This window comes from Phyllobates terribilis, unplaced genomic scaffold, assembly GCF_046119375.1.
Source record: "Phyllobates terribilis strain yellow unplaced genomic scaffold, ASM4611937v1 Scaffold_4__5_contigs__length_816908805, whole genome shotgun sequence".
NCBI lineage: Eukaryota > Metazoa > Chordata > Amphibia > Anura > Dendrobatidae > Phyllobates > Phyllobates terribilis.
Window position 1 is genome coordinate 53,007,889 of NW_027362764.1, and position 22,399 is coordinate 53,030,287.

Here is a 22,399-nt window from a genome sequence, read left to right on the forward strand (position 1 = left end):
CACCCCCCACTGGTTATATCTGGCACTGTAGTCACTGACAAGGGATGAGCTGCAATACCAGAATCAAACACTATACAAGGGTGGCGCTGTTTGTGGCACTGGATCTTTTTTTTTCAAAATCATATAACAATCTGCTCTCCAACACGCTGAAGATAAGGTAGGGGCTTTAACATGTTAGGTTCAATTAAAGGGGTTGTAGATTTAAAGGGGATCCGAGCCTGCATGGCTGTGTCTATGGGAAACATAGGATTGATGTACCTTTTAGTTAAGACCTTCTAGTAAAGGGATTTGGACACTTAAAAGGGCTGACTTTCAATACATCGGTGGAATCCCATTCTATTGAAATGATCAAAAATACTGCACATTTACCTATAAATATGTAGACTTTTGCAATCAATTTCTTTCACTAGGAATTTTCTTGCCTTTGTCTACAGCTCTTATTCAGATCTATGTGTCTCCATGGTGACAGACTACAAACAAACCTTGCTTGTAGTCTGGTCCTGCAGTCATGTGATCCCTCCTTCCATCTTCTTCATCTCTTTACTGACCTCCAGACCAGTAGGAAAGGGGTCAAACGGAAAAAAAAGAAGCACATGACTGCGGAATCACACTATACAAAAAGTTTATTTGAAGTTTGTAACCATGGAGACACATAGGTTCACACATGGGCTGTGTACACAAAACAGTTGGATATTTTTAAAGGTGAAGTATGACTTTTTTTTGCCTAATTAAATCCGGGTAGTGAATCATATAATAATCACCTTTTTTTCTGAGTGTAGATTTTTTTTTTTCTACATCTTGGGAGAACGCCCATCTTACCTGAGCTGCTGTCTCACATAACATAGGAAACTTGAGTCCTGGGATTACTGTAGTGGGCATGCTCTGTATAAAACATGACTTACAAAATTGTTTTTTTTTTTTTTTTCCGGAAAAGTTGCGCCACTTTTTAAATGTGCATTGGTGCGATAAAAATATTGCAAAAGTCTACACACCCCTTCGACTAAGGAGATATTTTGCATTTAGGCTTTCCAGTTGAGTCAGTGAAAGTTCTTAGTGAAAATGTGCTGAGTGACTGAATGACATTCAGATAGTGTTACAATTTAAAGAAAAGGTGAAATTGATAAAAAGTAAAATATTTAAAAAAAAAAAAAAAAAAGATGGCAAAATGGTCCGAAATTTAAAAAAAAAAAAAAAAAAAAGTCCATGATCAGAATGCCCCTATGAATGAAAATGAATTCACTCGTTCCTCTCTCACCGTCGTCATGGAATGGGAATGACTGCTTGATTCGAAATGGAATCAAAGAGCCTTAAAAACGCGGATTTTGCTTTTTTGTTTTCAATATCTTTATTGCAAAAGTGAAAGCCCCTTCGACTGACCACCGTAAGACATGATTTCAAAATATGACAAACGAAGTACGAAACGGGATTGATGGCGAAACGGTCAAACATTTTTTTTTTTTTACATTTGACATAACATCACAGTTTTGTGGTTAAACAGGAAATGCAAAATTAAGACTTTTTTTTCCTTTACCGCTTCCCTTTAGAAAAAATGAAAAGTGTCCTTGAGACGGAACGTTTAGTTATCTTGTCTTAAATAATCTGAGTTTACGTCTTTTAAAAACAAATGTTATCATCCGTCCAGAATGTATGATGGATGGAGGTCTGGCTCCTGTGGCTTCCACGATCCCGAGAAAGGGGGTCCAGAACCACCTCTGAGAATGGAGCTGTAGTGAGCATGTGCGACCACCATGGTGAATGAAACAATGGTCGCACATGCTCAGTAGAGCTCCATTTACACAATAGACTTTAATATCCACTTTCTCATGATCGTGGGTCTCCTGACGGTCGGACCCCCCAATAATCATACATTGATCACCTATCCTGATGAGTGTGATACATGTGTGATAAGTAAAGTAGTTAGATGCTACTGTACATTAGTTGGTTCCTTCAGATTGTGAGCGTTCATGTGTTTTCAACGGGGAGAGAGGAGTAAGTCGCTGACAGATACCTGGCCCTGAAGTCAAAAATATCGGAAGTCATGTCGGGGGAGAGAAGAATCGGGCAGTTGGAGTTTCATCTATTGGGGGAGAATCGGGGAACCTCATTAACATGAGTATCAAAATCAATGGGCTTGGACGACTTTCATCTATTGTCTAAGAGGGTCTTCAATGTCCTCTTGCCTGTGTCCCTCTACCTATTGCATAAAAAGAGTCCCAGAAATATAAGGGCGACCACTTACCCCTCTGATTTAGGGGAGATAACAAGTTTTGGCCTCTGTAATTTTGCGCCCCTCGACATTCAAAAAGTTTTATTCTCCGAATCGACCCTAAAATATTATAAACTATAGTAGAATGTTTGGAAAAACTTGTATTTTTTATTAGTCTGCGACTACAAAATCGATGGCCTGTCCTTAGCATAAACCTCCAGTATCGACTTGGGTCCCCATCGCCGGTGATTGGGGTGGGATGGTGAGACACAAACCCAACTGTTTGCTTAGGTGGAAAGCAAATCAATCTTTCTCTTCCATTGCTTGATCAAGGAGGATTCATTTAGAGACATCAATGTGCAGCCGCAGAATGCAACAATGGACAAAAGACAACCATGTGCCCCTTTGACTACAGACATGTCCTCCTAAGGTTTTTGGCCTAAGATGACCAGCTTTGAAAAAAAACAAAAACCTTGATTTTGCGATACTCTGTTGGGGGATGTGTATGCTCTCTATGTGTAGTCATTCAGCAGTTGATCTGGGCATTGCGGCATTTTGACTGTTATGTCGCAATAATGTACAGAACTTGCATTAAAGGTAAGGACAGACATATCAGTTTGTCATAAGGGTCATTTTTGGCCTTATTTTCCCATTGTAGAGGTCGAGACTTCAACAGCTCCCCCTCTAGGACAAAGCGGAAAGATAATGTGTATTGTGAGGATTTCTCAAATTTTTGGTCCGTATTGGATGCAGAACTCAATTTTCATTCCAACCTCACTTTTACGGTGCAGGGGATCTACAGGAAAACTTTATAAGAGTAATTCGGACAGTGTGAAAAGGTGGTAATACCATTCTAATAAGTGAGAAATCATACTGTTATCTAAGGAGGTGGCGAGTGGTAGCCATAAGCTTGGTAGATGCTCAGGCTCCTTGGCAAACCCTGCCGCATGCCACTGACTCTGTCCGGTGCTGAAATCTTGCGCATGTGCCATGAAAACCTGGCGCAGCACATGTGCAGCACTCTGCACAGCACAAGGATTCTCACGTCACTGGTGAGCAGAGGAAATATTGTGCATGCACCGTCCCAGGGTTCAATGATTTTACTAGGGAAGTCAATCAAAACTAAGGCTCAAAAACGCCCACCGGGCACTTACAACCTCATTAGAATAAGGGTTAAAAAGTACAACTTCTCACTCCAAGGCCACCATAGTATGTCTACACAAAGTTAATTTTAAAGTTGATTTTAATCAATCGATCTTGGAATAATAATAAGTTCCACAATTGGATGTGTTTTAAAAAAATGTTCCTGTGCTGAGATAATCTTATAAATGTGCCCCTGCTGTGTACTGTGTAATGGCTGTGTCTGACCGTGCAGGAACATGTTCTGATCATACCACATCTCCTGGGCAGGGGGGGGAGTAAAAAGGTATACTTACATTATAGCACGGGATCACAGCTGATTCTTTCTTTGAAGTAAAACATTTTTTTAAAAACAGACAGTGAAATGTTTTATCTCACAAAAAGAATCAGCTGTCATCCGGTGCTGTAATGTCTGTATCCTCTTTTCCTCCCCTGCCCAGGAGATGTGGTATGATCAGACCATGTTCCTGTACGGTCAGACACAGCCATTACACAGTACACAGCAGGGGCACATTTATAAGATTATCTCAGCACAGGAACATTTTTTTTAAACACATCCAATTGTGGAAATTATTATTATTCCAAGAACTATTGATTAAAATGAACCTTGCTCGTGGGAAAACCCCTATAACTATCCCACCTGGCACTACTATTGGTTTAACGGGCCGAAAAGAGCTGAGGAAACTCCCTTTAAGAATTACCTACCCCATTTTTTTTCAATCAAATTTTGCCTTCAGGATTTAGATTTTGGAAATGTCAAAATGAATCACACTTTAGTGGTGCAGCCCTGAATCGGTCCTTGATATTTTCGGTTTATTGGATGTACAATTGAAGTCAGAACACAAAACATAACTGTATATATATATATGTATGTATGTATATATTACCCGTCCCACTTTTTTGTTCCGTTGTTTATGTCGCTTTTTTTTTTGTAATAAACTTTTACACAACTCGACCCCGACAAGAGAAAACGTATACAGAGAATGGCGCCTGTGTGTAACCATACAAAGAAGCATCCAGCAATGACACTGATACATTGTAACACTGCATTCTGAATTCGGAGAAATGTTACGAGCGGTCGCCTGGAGCACAGCGCTCGTCACATGCATTATGCATATTGCCAGGAGGGTCATTTAGTTTTTGTTTCCTTTTTTTTAATTTCTTTCTCAACTCAAGATTTTCAATGTTTCAACAAACCTTCCTTCAAGCCATCTAAGGTGGGCTCTTGCGTTTCACCCAAATCTTCCGCCGAAACCCCGCTTGAGTCGTCGCCGAGACATGTCCTACTTTCGAAAATGTTGTTGTTATTGTTCACTTGGCTGCCGTTTTGCTTGAGAAGCCGAAACACCTCTGCTTCCAGGTCCCTGATCTGGAATAATAGGAAGGTGATAGAAGTGAGCGAAACGCGTTGGAGGAATTCTGTTTTAGAACTTTTCCCCCCACTTGCTAACAAACCTGCCAGGGACTTGGTCATGTTACTCACACGTGACTGCAAGTTTTGAACTTCGGCAAGATGAACTTTTTCCATGTCTTCGATTTTTTTCTTCTCCACTTCTTGACGTTTCATGAAATCAACCTCCCTGGAAAAAAAAAACCCAAAATGCATTAGTTCATTGAATAAACTATACAATAATATTTAAAACACTAGTTTAGGTTTCATCATTCATATCAGATCGGTGATGGGTTAGACACTCGACAGAACCAATGATCAGCTGTTAACAGGTCCCACGTAGCTGAGCTGCAGTACCCTAGAATGGCCACTGTGCAGGATATGGTGCTGTAGTATTCTGGCTCCATATATTGTGAACATCTGGCAGCCGCAGGATCTGGTATCAACTGATCGGCACACCCAATAAGTAGCAACGCTAAACCGATCGGCACAATGAATATCTGTACTCGAAACGCGTGTGGCACGTGTAGTGTGGCATGCCAAAAAAAAACCCGCTTAGTGAGATCAGTTGCAATAAAAAGTGGAGGATCAGCCGCACTAGGCGGTTTACTTTGGCGTGCCACACTACACCCGAAGCACACTGCACCGGTTGCGCTGGCGCTTACTACATCTATATTGCATCGGTTGCGCTGGCGCTTACTACATCTATATATTAGTGAGCAGTGTCATTGCTGAAAGGAGACAGAATTCTGAATGCAGATGTGGATGTGAGAAGAGACTTGATCTAACTCCTAACATTTTTATTTTAATTGCTCTAATACATCTTAAAATAAAAATCAAATAGCCTTGATAAAAAAAACATCTCATCATTCAGTGTCTGCAGCTCCTTTGCAGAGTTATGTGTCTCCCTGGTAACAGACTACAAACCCACTTTGCGTAGTCTGACCTGCCCTCCATCTACCTCTTTGCTAATACTGACCTCTAGTGACTAATTTAGGTAGCTACAAAAAAAAAAAGGAATTACTTTTGTTGGAAATCCTTGATGAGCTTCTTGGCCTTATTGTATTTCTTCTCCAGGGCCTGGTATTGGCTCTGAGTCTCTTTCAGGTGCTCGTTGACGGTATGACACAAAGTCTGAGCCTCGATCCAGTAACTTTCCAGCTTCATCATCCTATCTTTGTTCTCCTCGATGTTTTGCTGCAGCTGAGTCTTCTCCAGTTCCCACCTCACTTTCTCGTTCTCTGCCGCTTTCAGCTGAAAAAGAAAAACGAGATAAAGCTAAATAAAAAAGAGAATCTCATAGAGGCAAAGCCGCCAGTGCTGGCAGCGACGGACAGCTCACAGCTTGGACCAGCGGCTCAACCGTACCACCGGCCCGACCAGGAGCGCACATCGATCCCCTACCCTGGAACTTAGGTGGCCAGGAGGCAGAGGAGCGCTGCGCTCCGGAGGATCAATAATAAGAATAACCCATTGAGATGAGAGGACCCCAACTTTAAAGTTCGGGGTTCACACCTGACTAAGTGTCCGGTGCTGGACTCCGAACATGGACGTCTCCCGAAAGTCCGTTTTAATGTTCGGGGTACCAGGAGGAAGCCCGGGAGGAGAGAGAGAAAAATTTCCAGCTCCGAATTTTGGGTCCCCATACATTTCAATGGGGTTTGGGTTCATGTTCAAGTTCGGGTAAAGTTCTGGTACCCAAAACTAATTTTGGACATAAAGTTCGGTCAGGTAACAGAACCCGAACTTCCACGGGTCCACTCATCCTTATCCATTAACAGATCAAGTAGATGTGATCTCATGAACACTCATGAAAGACGCCGTTGAACTGCGAGTTTTTTGTTGATTTCTTTCCCCAGACGCTTCTTTGAGGAGACTGAAAAATTGCATGTAAAAAAAAGGGTTATCGGCAGCATAGTGTCCAGTGTAAAGCGGAGATGTGGTGCCGGTAACGATGATATTCCATACACACACAGCAATCGTACTGATGATCATTCTGTGCACTTAGAATTTGAAACAATCTGTCTTAACAGACCATTAAACATATAGCTGAAACAGGTCATTTAAAGGGGTTGTCCATGCTTGGGGCTTAGGTCTATGTGACTGCAGACTTATGAATCCTCACAGTGCGCACAGTGCATGCTGTCAGGATTCTCCGATGCCGGGAGCAGGAGGTCCTGTGGGCGATCTGCACACTTCCGGCCACATTCTGACTATTACTTGTGGTCATGCGCCTGCTCACACCCGGCGGCGGAAAATCCTGACAGGGCGCAGACAGTGTGCTGTGAGGATTCACAGGTTTGCACTCACACAGAGTGACTGCAGACTTGAACTCCAAGACTGGACAACCCCTTTAACGGCGGTGGTCAGGAGATTTGGCCACTATGAGCAGCAAAGACAATTTTTCTTTTAGACCGTTTCCATAAACCCTAATTAATGCTGATCCCCTACTGACATATGTGTGTGAGTAGCTACACCCCTCAACACTGAAACTGCAAAAAGAAAAAGAAATCATGGAACTAAAGGAATCCCAGGATGGATAGACATCTTAATAATAATAAGTAAATGATGAAAAATTGGAAAGAAAATGTTCAAAACCTCTTGATCTATTCAGTCGGGTGTCTGAGCGCCATGTACAAAAATCCTGCACTTACAGCCTTGGCAGCTATCACTGAGGTTATTAATGATCGTCTGAGGAAGGTTCTGCTGCTGAATGCACTTGGGTAAATCATCAAGATCCTCTGCTGGCAGCTACTGTGTAATCGCCGACTAATGACGTCCCTTATGTGCTAGATGGGAGACAAGTCAAGAGACGCTGCAGGAATGGAGCACGTTTAGGCCACATAGGCAAACTTTGGACATAAAGTTGGTCGGGTACCAGAACCCGAACTTCCACGGGTCCACTCATCCTTATCCATTAACAGACAGCCTGGCTCACAAAAGAACGAGCAACATGCGGCCCAGGGTTGTCATGTTGAAAAACTGCTCCGGGGACACTTTCCATTAAGCACATCGGGGACGTCATTGGTCGGTGATTACAAAGAAGCTGCCAGCAGAGGATCTTGATCATTTTTTCAACATTTTCAGATCCCAGTAACATCTCCGTCCTGGGATTTCCAGGATTTCACGACTCTTCCTTCTTGCTGTTGCAATATCGATGATGAGGAGTGTATATACATGCACATATATTACATGTCTTATTACAGTCTGAACAGAGTGCCTGCACTGCCCGGATTTAATGAAGAAAAGACTTATATAACCAGCTGCCATCATCATCTTCAGAGATAACCGTCTTCGCCTGCTGCGCCCGACCATTAAAATGTAGTCACGACTTCCCCTTTCAGCAGCTGAGTCTCTCCCTTCACACAAACAAGCCCCTGCCTCCGTTTTGCCTGCCGACTAGAAGAAGAATGGATAATTGCAGCCTTACCTTTGTTTTCAGCTTCTGGATTTCGGCTTCGGTGACGGCATGTTTAATCTGCAGCTGCAAGGAAATAAAGGGAAAAGACTATTGAGAGCGGGCTCATCGGAGGGCGGCTGTGCGCCGGGGTCCATGGAAAACGCTGCAGTGCAGCAGGTTGTAAATTAAAATGACTCGCTGCAAAAAAAAAATACTATAATGTCTCAGATCGGGATCAGACAGACGTCTCGTCATATGATCTCTAACATCGACCATAAAAATACTGAGCAGAATCCAAGCTGCCGCCATGAGACAACACCATCAACATAAACATCTCCGACGCAACAGTGCGCAGCCGGCGGAGGGAGTCATGCCAAGGTTACATAACATCGGGCTCGCTGCTCCGCTCCATCCCCGCACATAACAGGCAATTACCGACAGTGCCAGGAATAGAGAACAGGGATGAGAGAGAGGGGGCTATGCCTAATAGTGTCCTGTGCATCATATACCCATACATGTCTCCTGTATATGGGAATATAGAGGTCTATAGGTGTATATGTCTCCGTGTATATGGGAATAATGGTAGTCAGAGCAGCCCACCCTACTGCAGGAGCCACACGGTGTGCAGCTTCCTCATCCTATAAGGTGAATCATGTTTCTTTTTCGTTGCCAGTAATATGTCTTTTCTTCTTTTGGGGCTGATAATATTGATGCTGGGGAGCTGATGGAAGTATGGGTTATGATGTGTGAGGCCTTGTTTGTGGCCATGTATATTGTATTATAATATCCTTCTTCCACGCCTATTGATACATATATATATATTCAACCCATTCCCCTCTTTTGGTTTTTGTGAGGGAAACGCAATAAAAGATAAATGTTACATGATGGATTTGGAATCTGCACCCTATGGTGATACCTGTTGTTTGTTTTTAATTATGTTTTAATTTTCTATATGTGATTTTGTGTCATATGTTTTGCCACTGGAGTCCCGTATGACTTGTAGTATTTTCCTATATAAATTTTTCAAATAAAGCTATTTTCTATTTTTCTACTACATTGGCTATATATTCGTGGTTTCCCTTGCCTAGGCACCTCGTTCTGCAGTAGCCACAGGACCACCCACCAATCCCCCCGGTGGATCTTACAACATGCACCCCTTTACTAATATTCACCCCTTTCCATTTTTACCATCTTCTATACCTGAAAACCTTCTCAATTTTCCCTATATTGACCTGGAAAATTGAATTTTTGTGGTCGTTCCTGGATGTATTTTGATTCAAATTTTGTGCACAATAATGTTTGTAGTAAAACTATATTCGCTGTATACTTAGGTACTCATCATACTGAAGCAATGTGCCCCCTACTGTCAGGAACCGACATACAGGAGCCTAGACTCACAGGCTTTCTCTATAGGTGGGCGGAGGAAGCAAGACTCACAGGCTTTCTCTACAGGTGGGCGGAGGAAGAAGGGCTCACAGGCTTTCTCTATAGGTGGGCGGAGGAAGAAGGGCTCACAGGCTTTCTCTATAGGTGGGCGGAGGAAGCAGGACTCACAGGCTTTCTCTATAGGTGGGCGGAGTTAGAAGGACTCACAGGCTTTCTCTATAGGAGGGAGGAGGAAGCAGGACTCGCAGGCTTTCTCTATAGGTGGGTGGAGGAAGCAGGACTCACAGGCTTTCTCTATAGGTGGGCGGAGGAAGTAGGACTCACAGGCTTTCTCTATAGGTGGGCGGAGGAAGCAGGATTCACAGGCTTTCTCTATAGGTGGGCAGAGGAAGCAGGACTCAGGCTTTCTCTATAGATGGGCAGAGGAAGCAGGACTCACAGGCTTTCTCCATAGATGGGCAGGGAAGCAGGACTCACAGGCTCTCTCTATAGGTGGGCGGAGGAAGCAGGACTCTCAGGCTTTCTCCATAGAAGGGCAGGGAAGCAGGACTCACAGGCTTTCTCTATAGGTGGGAGGAGGAAGCAGGACTCACAGGCTTTCTCCATAGATGGGCAGGGAAGCAGGACTCACAGGCTCTCTCTATAGGTGGGCGGAGGAAGCAGGACTCTCAGGCTTTCTCCATAGAAGGGCAGGGAAGCAGGACTCACAGGCTTTCTCTATAGGTGGGAGGAGGAAGCAGGACTCACAGGCTTTCTCCATAGATGGGCAGGGAAGCAGGACTCACAGGCTTTCTCTATAGGTGGACAGAGGAAGCAGGACTCTCAGGCTTTCTCCATAGATGGGCAGGGAAGCAGGACTCACAGGCTTTCTCTATAGGTGGGCGGAGGAAGCAGGACTCTCAGGCTTTCTCCATAGATGGGCAGGGAAGCAGAACTCACAGGCTTTCTCTATAGGTGGGCGGAGGAAGCAGGACTCACAGGCTTTCTCCATAGATGGGCAGGGAAGCAGGACTCACAGGCTTTCTCCATAGGTGGGCGGAGGAAGCAGGACTCACACACTCTCTCTAGAGATGGGGAGGGAAGCAGGACTCACAGGCTTTCTCTATAGATGGGCGGAGTAAGCAGGACTCACACACTCTATAGATGGGCAGGGAAGCAGGACTCACAGGCTTTATCTATAGGTGGGCGGAGGAAGCAGGACTCACAGGCTTTCTCTATACATGGGTGGTGAAGCAGGACTCACAGGCTTTCTCTATAGATGGATGGGGAAGCAGGACTCACAGGCTTTCTCTATGGATGGATGGGGAAGCAGGACTCACAGGCTTTCTCTAAGTATTTGCAGTTTAAATAAGTCTACATAAAAACATTACTATTAAATCATATATAATCATTTATTGCTTTCTTTAAGCCTTAAGGCCTTATGTAGAAGACCTTCTGGTGCTCAGAAAGGTATAGGGGCGCCACTGTACCTCTGTATGCCTTCAATTTTATAAGGAAGTCATTTCTTTTGGATTTTGTACAAATCTGACGGGACAAATTAACCCCTTTACCCCCGAGGGTGGTTTGCACGTTAATGACCGGGACAATTTTTACAATTCTGACCACTGTCACTTTATGAGGTAATTACTCTGGAACGCTTCAATGGATCCCGCTGATTCTGAGAATGTTTTTTCGTGACATATTGTACTTCATGATTGTGGTAAAATTTCTTCGATATCACTTGCGTTTATTTGTGAAAAAGTCGGAAATTTGGCGAAAATTTTGCAGTTTTCAAAATTTTAATTTTTATGCCCTTAAATCAGAGACATACCGTATATATCACAAAAAATAGTTAATAAATAACATTTCCCACATGTCTACTTTACAACAGCACAATTTTGGAACCATTTTTTTTTTTTATTAGGGAGCTATAAGGGTTAAAAGTTGACCAGCGATTTCTCATTTTTACAACAAAATTTGCAAAACCATTTTTTTAGGGACCAAATCACATTTGAAGTGACTTTGAGGGGCCTTTATGACAGAAAATACCCAAAAGTGACACCATTCTAAAAACTGCACCCATCAAAGTGCTCAAAACCACATTCAAGAAGTTTATTAACCCTTCAGGTACTTCACAGGAGTTTTTGGAATGGGGAAGAAAAAAATGAACATTTAACTTTTTTCACAAAAATGTTACTTTAGACCCATTTTTTTTTATTTTTACAGGGGTAACAGTAAAAAATGGACCCCAAAATTTGTTGTGCAATTTTCCCTGAGTAAGCAGATACCTCATACGTGGGAAAAAACACTGTTTGGGCGCACGGCAGGGTTCGGAAGGGAAGGCACGCCATTTGACTTTTTGAATGTAAAATTTGCTTCAATAATTAGCGGATGCCATGTTGCGTTTAGAGAGCCCCTGATGTGCCTAAACAGTAGAAACCCCCCATAAGTGATACCATTTTGGAAACTAGACCACTCAGGGAACTTATCTAGATATGTGGTGAGCACCTTGAAACCTCAGGTGCTTCACAGAAGTTTATAACATAGAGCCGTGAAAATAAAATTTTCACATTTTTCCCACAAAAAATGTTTTTCAGCCCCCAATTTTGCATTTTCATAAGGGTAACAGGAGAAATTGCACTATACAACTTGTTATGCAATCCCTCCTGAGTAAGCCGATACCCCTATGTGGGGGAAAACCACTGCTTGGACGCACGGCAGGGTTTGGAAGGGAAGGAGCGCCATTTGACTTTTTGAATGTAAAATTTGCTTGAATAATTAGCAGATGTGCCCCTGATGTGCCTAAACAGTGGAAAACCCCCACAAGTGACACCATTTTGGAAACTAGACCCCTCAGGGAACTTATCTAGATGTGTGGTGAGCACCCTTAACCCCCAGGTGCTTCACAGAACTTTATAACATGGAGCCGTGAAAATAAAAAAATCTAACTTTTTCCACAAAAATTATCTTTTAGCCCCAAATTTTTTATTTTCACAAGGGTAAGAGGAGAAAATGGAACCTAAAAACTGTTGTGCAATTTCTCCTGAGTACACCAATACCCCATATGTGGGAAAAATACACTGTTTTGGTGCACGTCAGGGTTCAGAAAGGAAGGAGCACTGTGTGACTTTTTGAACGCAAAATTGGATGGAATCAAGAGAGGATGCCATGTCGCGTTTGGAGAGCCCCTGATGTGCCTAAATAGTGGAAACCCCCCACAAGTGACCTCATTTTGGAAACTACACCCCTCAAGGATTTTATCAAAGGGTATAGTGTACATTTTGAACCAAGAGGTACGACAGAATTTGATAACATTAGGTCATCATATTGAATAAGTTGTCATTAGTCTTGAGCGCAAGTGCTCGCTACTTGAGTTTGCATCGGGAACCCGGGTATGCACCATGTATCACGGGTGCTCGAGTGACATGCTCGAGTCCCTGCCCCGCATGTTTTACGGTTGTTAGACACCCAAAATAAAACATGCGGGGATCGCTCGTGAATGGCAGGCGATCCCAGCAACGGTTTTTATGGAGGGGAAGCATATGGGGCAGAGACTCGAGCATGTCACTCGATATTCATTGCATACCCGAGCACGCGTTGCAAACTCAAGTAGCGAACACTTGCGCTCAACACTGGTCGCCATATCAACATCATTTTTTTTTTCTTTTACATTTGAGAAAATCCCAACCCTAATACAACCCCAACCCTAGCTCAACCCTAACCCTAGCCCAACCATAACCCTAGCCCAACCCCAACCCTAACCCTAGCCCAACCCTAACCCAAGAAACAACCCTAACCCCAAACCTAATACAAGCCCAACCCTAATACAACCCCAACCTTAACCCTAGCCCAACCCTAGCACCAATCCAAATACAACCCTAACCCTAACCCTAGCACAACCCTAACCCTAGAGTTTATTTTTTTACACCGTTCCCCGTGTGGTATAAGTGATTAGACGACTTTATTCTTCGGGTTGGTGCGATTACAGCGATACCAGAATCATATCAGGTTTTTATGATTGACAGCTGTCACACACTAAAAGACGCTTTTTTTTTGCAAAGACTAGTTTTTGAATAGCCATATTTTGAGACCTATAATTTTTCCATATTTTGGCTGACAAGAGTCATGTGACGGCTTGTTTTTTGTGGGATGAGTTGATGTTTTTATTGGTACCATTTTCGGGCACGTGACATTTTTTGATCGCTTTCTATTCCGATTTTTGGGAGGCAGAATAAACAAAAACGAGCAATTCCGGAATTGTTTTTATGTTTTTTTTTTTATTCTGCTCCACGTGTGGTAAAATTGATAAGGTAGCTTTATTCTTCGGGTCAGCACGTTTACAGCGGTACCACATTTATATAGTTTTTTAATGTTTTGACGCTTTTACACAATAAAAACTATTTTCTAGAAAAAAAAATTTTTTTGTATCGCTTTATTCTGAGAGCTATAACTTTTTTATTTTTTGGCTGATGGAGCTGTATGGCGGCTTGTTTTTTGCGGGACAAGATTACGTTTTCAGCGGTACCATCTTTATTTACATTCGTCTTTTTGATCGCGTGTTTAATTTTTTGTTTGTAGGTATGTTGATAAAGCATTGTTTTTTGCTTCGTTTTTTTTTTTTTTACCGTGTTCACTAAAGGGGTTAACTAGTGGGACAGTTTTATAGGTCAGGATGTTCCGGACGAGGAGATACCAAATATGTGTACTTTTACTGGTTTAATTTTTTTTCATAATAAATAAATATTATGGGTTCAATATATTTTTATTTTTTGGCGATTATTTTTTTCATTTTGTTTTTTTATATTTTTACAATTTTTTCCTTTTTTTTTTCACTTTCCGACCCTTTTTTTTACTTTTACACATTGTCCCACTATGGGACTTTCACTTTTTGCAGCCTGATCGGATGTATAGCATAGAGAGCAGCAGCATCCCGGTGCAATACAGCCTGTCAGCTCTGCACACAGGGGAGACATTTCTTTGGTCATGCACTGCGCATGACCAAAGTGACGTCCTGCCTCCCGGTGACGCGGATGGTGTCATGACGACATCAGGTTGTCATGATAACATCCGGAAGCCGCCGCAGACATCGCTGGACGCTGGCAGGAGAGGTGAGTATAGCGATCACCTCCCCACTTGCCCCCGCAATGCTGCGATCGACTTCGATAGCAGCATTGCGGGGGTTGATATGCAGGGAGCGGTGCGGGACCGCTCCCTGCACATAGCACTGGGCTACAGCTGTGACAATCAGCTGACACCCGGAAGCGATCGCCCCGCACTGCTTGTGTGCAGGCGCGATCGCATTATGCGTAATAGTACGTAGCTGGTCCATAAGTCCCAGGGCACAAGGACGTACTATTACTGACCTCGTCGGAAAGGGGTTAAAGTATGATATATGTATGGAGGTATCACTGTTACGAATAATACATATAATACAGGATGTAACTCAGGATCAGTAATGTAATGTATGTACACAGAGACTGCACCAGCAGAATAGTGAGTGCAGCTCTGGAGTATAATACAGGATGTAACTCAGGATCAGTAATGTAATGTATGTACACAGTGACTGCACCAGCAGAATAGTGAGTGCAGCTCTGGAGTATAATACAGGATGTAACTCAGGATCAGTACAGGATCAGTAATGTAATGTATGTACACAGTGACTGCACCAGCAGAATAGGGAGTGCAGCTCTGGAGTATAACACAGGATGTAACTCAGGATCAGTACAGGATAAGTAATGTAATGTATGTACACAGTGACTCCACCAGCAGAATAGGGAGTGCAGCTCTGGAGTATACTACAGGATGTAACTCAGGATCAGTACAGGATAAGTAATGTAATGTATGTACACAGTGACTCCACCAGCAGAATAGTGAGTGCAGCTCTGGATTATAATACAGGATGTAACTCAGGATCAGTAATGTAATGTATGTACACAGTGACTGCACAAGCAGAATAGTGAGTGCAGCTCTGGAGTATAATACAGGATGTAACTCAGGATCAGTACAGGATCAGTAATGTAATGTATGTACACAGTGACCCCACCAGCAGAATAGTGAGTGCAGCTCTGGAGTATAATACAGGATGTAACTCAGGATCAGTACAGGATAAGTAATGTAATGTTTGTACACAGTGACTGCACCAGCAGAATAGTGAGTGCAGCTCTGGAGTATAATACAGGATGTAACTCAGGATCAGTACAGGATCAGTAATGTAATGTATGTACACAGTGACTGCACCAGCAGAATAGTGAGTGCAGCTCTGGAGTATAATACAGGATGTAACTTAGGATCAGTACAGGATCAGTAATGTAATGTATGTACACTGTGACTGCACCAGCAGAATAGTGAGTGCAGCTCTGGAGTATAATACAGGATATAAATCAGGATCAGTACAGGATAAGTAATGTAATGTATGTACACAGTGACTCCACCAGCAGAATAGTGAGTGCAGCTCTGGAGTATAATACAGGATGTAACTCAGGATCAGTACAGGATAAGTAATGTAATGTTTGTACACAGTGACTGCACCAGCAGAATAGTGAGTGCAGCTCTGGAGTATAATACAGGATGTAACTCGGGATCAGTACAGGATCAGTAATGTAATGTATGTACACAGTGACTGCACCAGCAGAATAGTGAGTACAGCTCTGGAGTATAATACAGGATGTAACTCAGGATCAGTACAGGATCAGTAATGTAATGTATGTACACTGTGACTGCACCAGCAGAATAGTGAGTGCAGCTCTGGAGTATAATACAGGATGTAACTCAGGATCAGTACAGGATCAGTAATGTAATGTATGTACACAGTGACTGTACCAGCAGAATAGTGAGTGCAGCTCTGGAGTATAATACAGGATGTAACTCAGGATCCGTACAGGATAAGTAATGTAATGTATGTACACAGTGACTCCACCAGCAGAATAGGGAGTGCAGCTCTGGAGTATACTACAGGATGTAACTCAGGATCAGTACAGGATAAGTAATGTAATGTATGTACACAGTGACTCCACCAGCAGAATAGGGAGTGCAGCTCTGGAGTATACTACAGGATGTAACTCAGGATCAGTACAGGATAAGTAATGTAATGTATGTACACAGTGACTCCACCAGCAGAATAGTGAGTGCAGCTCTGGATTATAATACAGGATGTAACTCAGGATCAGTAATGTAATGTATGTACACAGTGACTGCACAAGCAGAATAGTGAGTGCAGCTCTGGAGTATAATACAGGATGTAACTCAGGATCAGTACAGGATCAGTAATGTAATGTATGTACACAGTGACTCCACCAGCAGAATAGTGAGTGCAGCTCTGGAGTATAATACAGGATGTAACTCAGGATCAGTACAGGATAAGTAATGTAATGTATGTACACAGTGACTGCACCAGCAGAATAGTGAGTGCAGCTCTGGAGTATAATACAGGATGTAACTCAGGATCCGTACAGGATCAGTAATGTAATGTATGTACACAGTGACTGCACCAGCAGCATACTGGGTGCAGCTCTGATCAGCTGCTAGTCAGTGTGGTGATTGCGGGTGTGGTGGCTGCAGATCCTGCTGTGAGCTCCTGATCTCTGAGAACCAACACCTCTCCACCTGGGGACCTGCTCTCTCTCTTTCCCGGAGGGAGAGCTGGTTTCTGGGATGAGTGAAGGAGCCAAGCCCCAGGCTTCTGCTTCCCGAACCAGGCCGACGGGGGGCAGAAGAAACCAGCAACCGGCCTGCACATCAGAGGACTCGGGGGTGAGACGCTGCACCAGGAGTCGCAGCAATGTGGCTCCTACTCCTCCCGGGATTGTGGAGACCCCTAGAAGCCGCAAGGCTTCCAGCATGGAGGTAAAGCCTGACAGCGGCGTGCATGATGGTGCTCCTTCCGGAGGAAAGCGGAGTGCTCACGGAGGTGAGGCCGACCTCCCTGAGGGGGGTTGGGCGCTGCAGGGACCCCGGGAGTCTGTGTCCACCTATGCCTCCCGGGTCATGATCCACCTCCGTGAGTATGAAGATGCCAGTAAGCTCATCAGGAGGCTCCGGGAGGAGCTGCGCTGCACAAGCGCCAAAGCTGCGGGGGCCTCCAAACAGAGCAAGGCTAAACTCCAGGCTGAGGTAAAGCGACTGACCAGCGAGATTCACCTGCTGGAACTGAGGAAAGCTGACATCAGGGAGCAGAGTGGTCATTTCAAAGAAAAACTAATAAACGAAGACCGCTTTAGAGAAATGGCTGATACCAGAGAGCAAAGGCAGATGGGGCTGCAGCCTGAGAGCCAGGTGGATGATGAGAGTGATGATGACCAGCAGGAAGCCCCACCTGGCAGCCTGCAAAGTCACCCGCAGGCCACGTGCAGCGAGCTCCCTGCAGGACAGGCGACAGTGACATCCGGTCGCAGTTCTGCCGGCTCTGGGGAGGACAATGACAGCAGCGGCCAGGGAGGGGCGCTAATGGCGGAGATTAAGCTCCTGGAGTCCCCAGTGTGTCTCCAAAACTTCCATCTTGGTGACGATCTACCAGAAGAGGCACCTGGGGGCCACAAAAAGGCAAAGAAGACCAAGCCAAAGCTGCAGGAGGCGGTAAGATACGTATATGCCCCCCTCCCTGTACCCCCTGAGTCGGCGGCAGGCTCAGCTCGCTGTATAAGCCCCGTTGCCCAGCCCAGCCCGGGTTCTGCTGTGGATCCAGTGCAAAGGCGCGGGGAGATTACAGAGCGCGGTAGTGAGGCGCAGAGCTCCGTCTCTCCTTGTAGTAGAGGGGACGCAGCAGGAGGTGCATCAGCCGAGAGGCTGGACAGTGAGGGCGGCCCGGCAGCGGGCATTCCATCAGGCCACGATGCTGTGGTGCGCTCCTCAGTGGGAGGGGGGAGCAGCCCGGTGTCGGGGGCAGCTCCGGTAGCCTCGGCACCTCTGAATGCTGTTGCCGCTGATCACTTAGTTGAGAAGCGACGGCAGTGTGAGGGGGCTGTCGGGGCTGAGCGTTCCGGTCCTCCCACGAAAGTGCTATTTTGTGTTGGCGTCGCTGGTCCGGAAGATCCTGATGCTAAAGATCAGTGGCGCCTAACAGCATCTAAAGATCAGCAGCACATTATTCCGAATGCCAAACAGCGGAAATTACCGACCAATGATGTGGAGGGCACACATAAGACCGGGGGTGAGGTCGCCTCCAGTTCTATGGAGGTGACTGAGCCCCTTGTGCCTGATGCAGAGGTCAAAATGTCATCCGCCATTGTTACTGGTCCAGCAGGAATGAATGTGGTGGTGGGGGTGAATGAGGCTAATTCATTGTCTAGTGGTGTGGTTGCTGGTTTGGTGGAGGGTGAGATGGAGGTGGGTAATGGTGTTGCTGTTCGGGCTGATGTGGTCACTGGTCCGGTTGCCCCCCCGGGGGTGGCAACACCTGTCCAGAGTTATGCCAGTGTCACCTCCGGGGCAAATAGGGCATCCTCCTTGTCTCCGGGCTTTGGGGACGGCATGTTGCAACGGCGCCTTCTGGAGGCTCTAAAGAAGGGGGAGAGATCACTAATGGTAGAGGGTCGAGAGGTTGATCTATCCTTCTGGATAGAGAGGCATGGCCTCAGGGCCTTCCGAGAGCAAAAAGGGGGGGGAAACAGTGTGGTCCCTCCCAACAGCTGGGCCAGGCAGTGTGCGTAGGAATGTGGTCCGTCTTCGGTGGAGGGGCAGTGATGCATGTCCTCCAAGGTCTAAAGTTGTGGAGCTCCTGCTGAGGATGGGCTTCAAGGCGATTGACATCTACGCCTTGATACATCCCTATTCCACGCCTGAGTTTGATATCAGCTTTGTTCGGCCGGAGGGGCTTGAGCTCTTCTGGGCGAATTATGAGCTGGCAAAAAATGAGCCCGGCTGGCGAGACTTTGCCGTTCAGGCAGTGTCTCGCCAAAACCAGATCAAGAAAGTGACCGTGATGACTCGTAACGAGTCGCTTTCTTGCTATGACATCATGACGTGGCTTGGTCGGTATGGAGAGGTGGTGGAGATGCCAAAGAAAAACCGCGACGAGTTTGGTATCTGGTCAGGGGCCTGGACGTTTATGGTAAAACTTAAGCGTTCAGGTGGTACGGTTGCCCACATTCCATCGTCTGCCTTCCTGGGTAGGGATCGTATCCTGGTCTTCTACCAGGGGCAACCGAAGCTCTGTCACAGGTGCGGCGACCCCACACACTTCAGTGCAAACTGCACCGTGCAGAAATGTGCGTTGTGTGGGGGTGTCGGCCATCTTGCCGCCTCTTGTGTGGAGATTAGGTGCCACCTGTGTGGTGAGTTAGGTCACCCATTCAGCCGTTGTCCTCGCTCCTTCGCTAATGCAGTCGAGACCCCGGTGGGAGTAAGCCGTGAGGCCGATTCTGCTGGGGAGGGGACTAGCAGGGGTGGGGGAGCCGAGGGGCCAGGGAAGAAAAGCGATAAAAAGACGCCTGCCCAGCTGAGGCGTCTAGACAAGCGCAGACAGGAGAGGGAGCGGGGCGAGCCCCAGACTACCGGGGCAGCCCCTGTCCTGGATGCCAGTCTTGCTGCTGAGGCCCCGAGGGATGATGAGTTGGATGAGGAGGTCATGAGGATCCACAGGGAGGAAATCGCCTCTGCCTCAGAATCCTCCCATTATGAAAGTATGGATGAGGATAATAAGCGGTGGCTAGAGAACAAGCGTAAGCTCGGCACCAAAAAGAAGAAAAAGAAGGGAGATAAAACATCTTCTCCCGCTCTGACCAAGGTACCTAAGGAAGGTAAAACTGACTCCCCTCTGGTTGGTCTTTCTAACCGGTTCCAAGCCCTTGATAACATCTCTTCCTCTGAGGAGGAGGCCGAGGGTGAGGTTCCGGCTTCAGCGGAGCTTACAGGGGGTGCCGAGTCTCCTTCTCCTGGGGATGCAGGGTCCTTGGGGGGAGGGACTGGCCCAGAGTCCGGAGATGAGGACGAGAAAAGAAGGAAAAATGTGGGAATGGACACCTCTGTGTCATTAAAGAGGGGGAAGGATTCCTCCTCTGAGGCAGAGGGTAAGGGGAGTGGGAAGAAGAAAGCCATCTAACTCAATCACCAATGATGGCGGTACCCACTCCGTTGACTCTGGCTTCCATTAATGTCGCCAGCATTAAGTCAAATATGGCTAGATTTGCGGCCTTTGATTTTCTCAGCCGGGTTGAAGCTGACATTTTCTTTTTGCAAGAGACCAGGCTGCCAAATATGGCAGAGGTGTTTATAGCTAAGAGGGAGTGGAGACTCGGGCCCTCCTATTGGTCTCTTGCGGCCGAGCCGTATAGCGGAGTGGCGGTCCTTTTTACCGCACCGGTAGAATGCCGACGGGTTATTGAGTTAGAAATGGGGAGGTGCCTGATATTAGATGTCCTCATGAAGGGACAGGAGCTTCGGCTCATTAACATTTATGGTCCCCAATCTAAGTGGGACCGGAAGTGTCTCTTTATGAGGATCAAGCCCTACCTTTTTACGAGTCGGCAGGTCGTCTTTGGAGGGGACTTCAACACTGTCACGAGGCCCCGGGATAGAGGAGGTTCCAGAGACAAGCTGACTTATGATAGCGTCGCCCTTAATAGTATAGCTAGTGAGGCTCGCCTGGTGGATGTCCACATCCGGCACACCCCAGGCCACGAGGGGTTCACCTATCATAGAGGTAACTGTAGGTCCAGGATAGACAGGTTTTATTTAAAGGAGGAAGCCGTCTCTTCAGCAGTATCTGTTGTTGAGGTGGAGTTCTCTCACTGTATGATTTTGTTTTCCCTGAATGTTACAGAGACCCCCCGGATGGGAAGAGGCTTTTGGAGGCTCAATTCGTCTCTCTTGGAAGAAGCAGAGATAAGACAGTCCTTTGAGGATTTTCTTCAGAGCCAGGTACTCTTACTGGATCTTTGTAGTAGTAAGTCAGAGTGGTGGGAGATGTTTAAGAAAAGGGTGGCGAGATTCTTCCGCCAGCTCTCGAGCCTCAGGAGCCTGGACAGGTATCGCCTGTATCAGGGCCTGAGGAGGAAATTCGAGCATCTTGTCTCAACTGGAGGTAGCCGCGAGGAGATCTCCAGAGTGAAATCTTTGCTAATGAGGTGTCAGTATGATAGACACGCATCTTTGGTTTTTGAGAGGGATTACGGGAAGTACCGCTCGCCCGACCCTTACAGAAACTGCAAGATGTCAGTGAATAGTAAAGTTGTTACAGGACTGGTTGACACTGCGGGGTCCCTGAAAAGATCCAGATCGGGGATCCTGGAGGTCGTCAGATCCTTCTACTCGCACCTCTTGGGGAAGAGGGATCTGGATTGGGATGAGATGTCGGCTTTTCTGGCTGAAGCCGTCCCCGAACCAGGGGTAGACCCCTCTCTTGGCGTTTTGACAGAGATGATCAGGGAAGAGGAAGTTAAGTTGGCGATTGAAGGGCTTGCCCTGAAGAAATCTCCCGGTCCGGATGGCTTAACATCTGAATTCTATAAGACCTTTAAGGACGCCTTGGTTCCCCTCTTGACTGAGGTATTCAATGAGTGTCTTTCCTCGGGCACTCTGCCAAAGTCAATGAGGAGGTCTGCCCTGATCATCTTGTCAAAGGGTAAGGACCCATCTTGCATTGAGAATTGGCGTCCCATAGCGCTTCTCAATGCAGACAGGAAGGTTTTGGCAAAGGTGCTGTTTAATCGGCTGGTGAAATTTGCACCCCAGCTCCTTTCGGGGGCCCAGCATTGCTCTGTTCCGGGCCGCAGTACAATTAGTGCTGTACTCTGTGTCCGAGAGGCGGTGGAGCAGGGTAGGGCTGGCCACTGGAAGGGGTACATGCTGTCATTGGACCAGGCAAAAGCGTTTGATCGGGTTAATCATGAGTACCTCTGGTCTGTCCTTCTGAGGTATGGCCTGCCGGGGGGGTTCGTTGATTGGCTTAAGACCTTGTACGCTG

The 22,399-nt window shown here is 45.9% G+C and overlaps 1 protein-coding gene across 3 annotated transcripts in view; it reads right to left on the bottom strand.

The window, feature by feature from the left end:
• Nucleotides 1-22,399, bottom strand: part of PPP1R9A (protein phosphatase 1 regulatory subunit 9A) — a 290,332-nt gene that overhangs the window by 43,141 nt on the left and 224,792 nt on the right. For all 3 annotated transcript variants that reach the window (XM_073677330.1, XM_073677329.1, XM_073677331.1), the window contains exons 8-11: nt 8,167-8,220; nt 5,761-5,990; nt 4,830-4,926; nt 4,544-4,715 (exon numbers count right to left, since the gene is read on the bottom strand). In XM_073677330.1, coding sequence (XP_073533431.1) covers nt 4,544-4,715; nt 4,830-4,926; nt 5,761-5,990; nt 8,167-8,220 — 553 coding nt within the window. The remainder of the gene's footprint in view (nt 1-4,543; nt 4,716-4,829; nt 4,927-5,760; nt 5,991-8,166; nt 8,221-22,399) is intronic.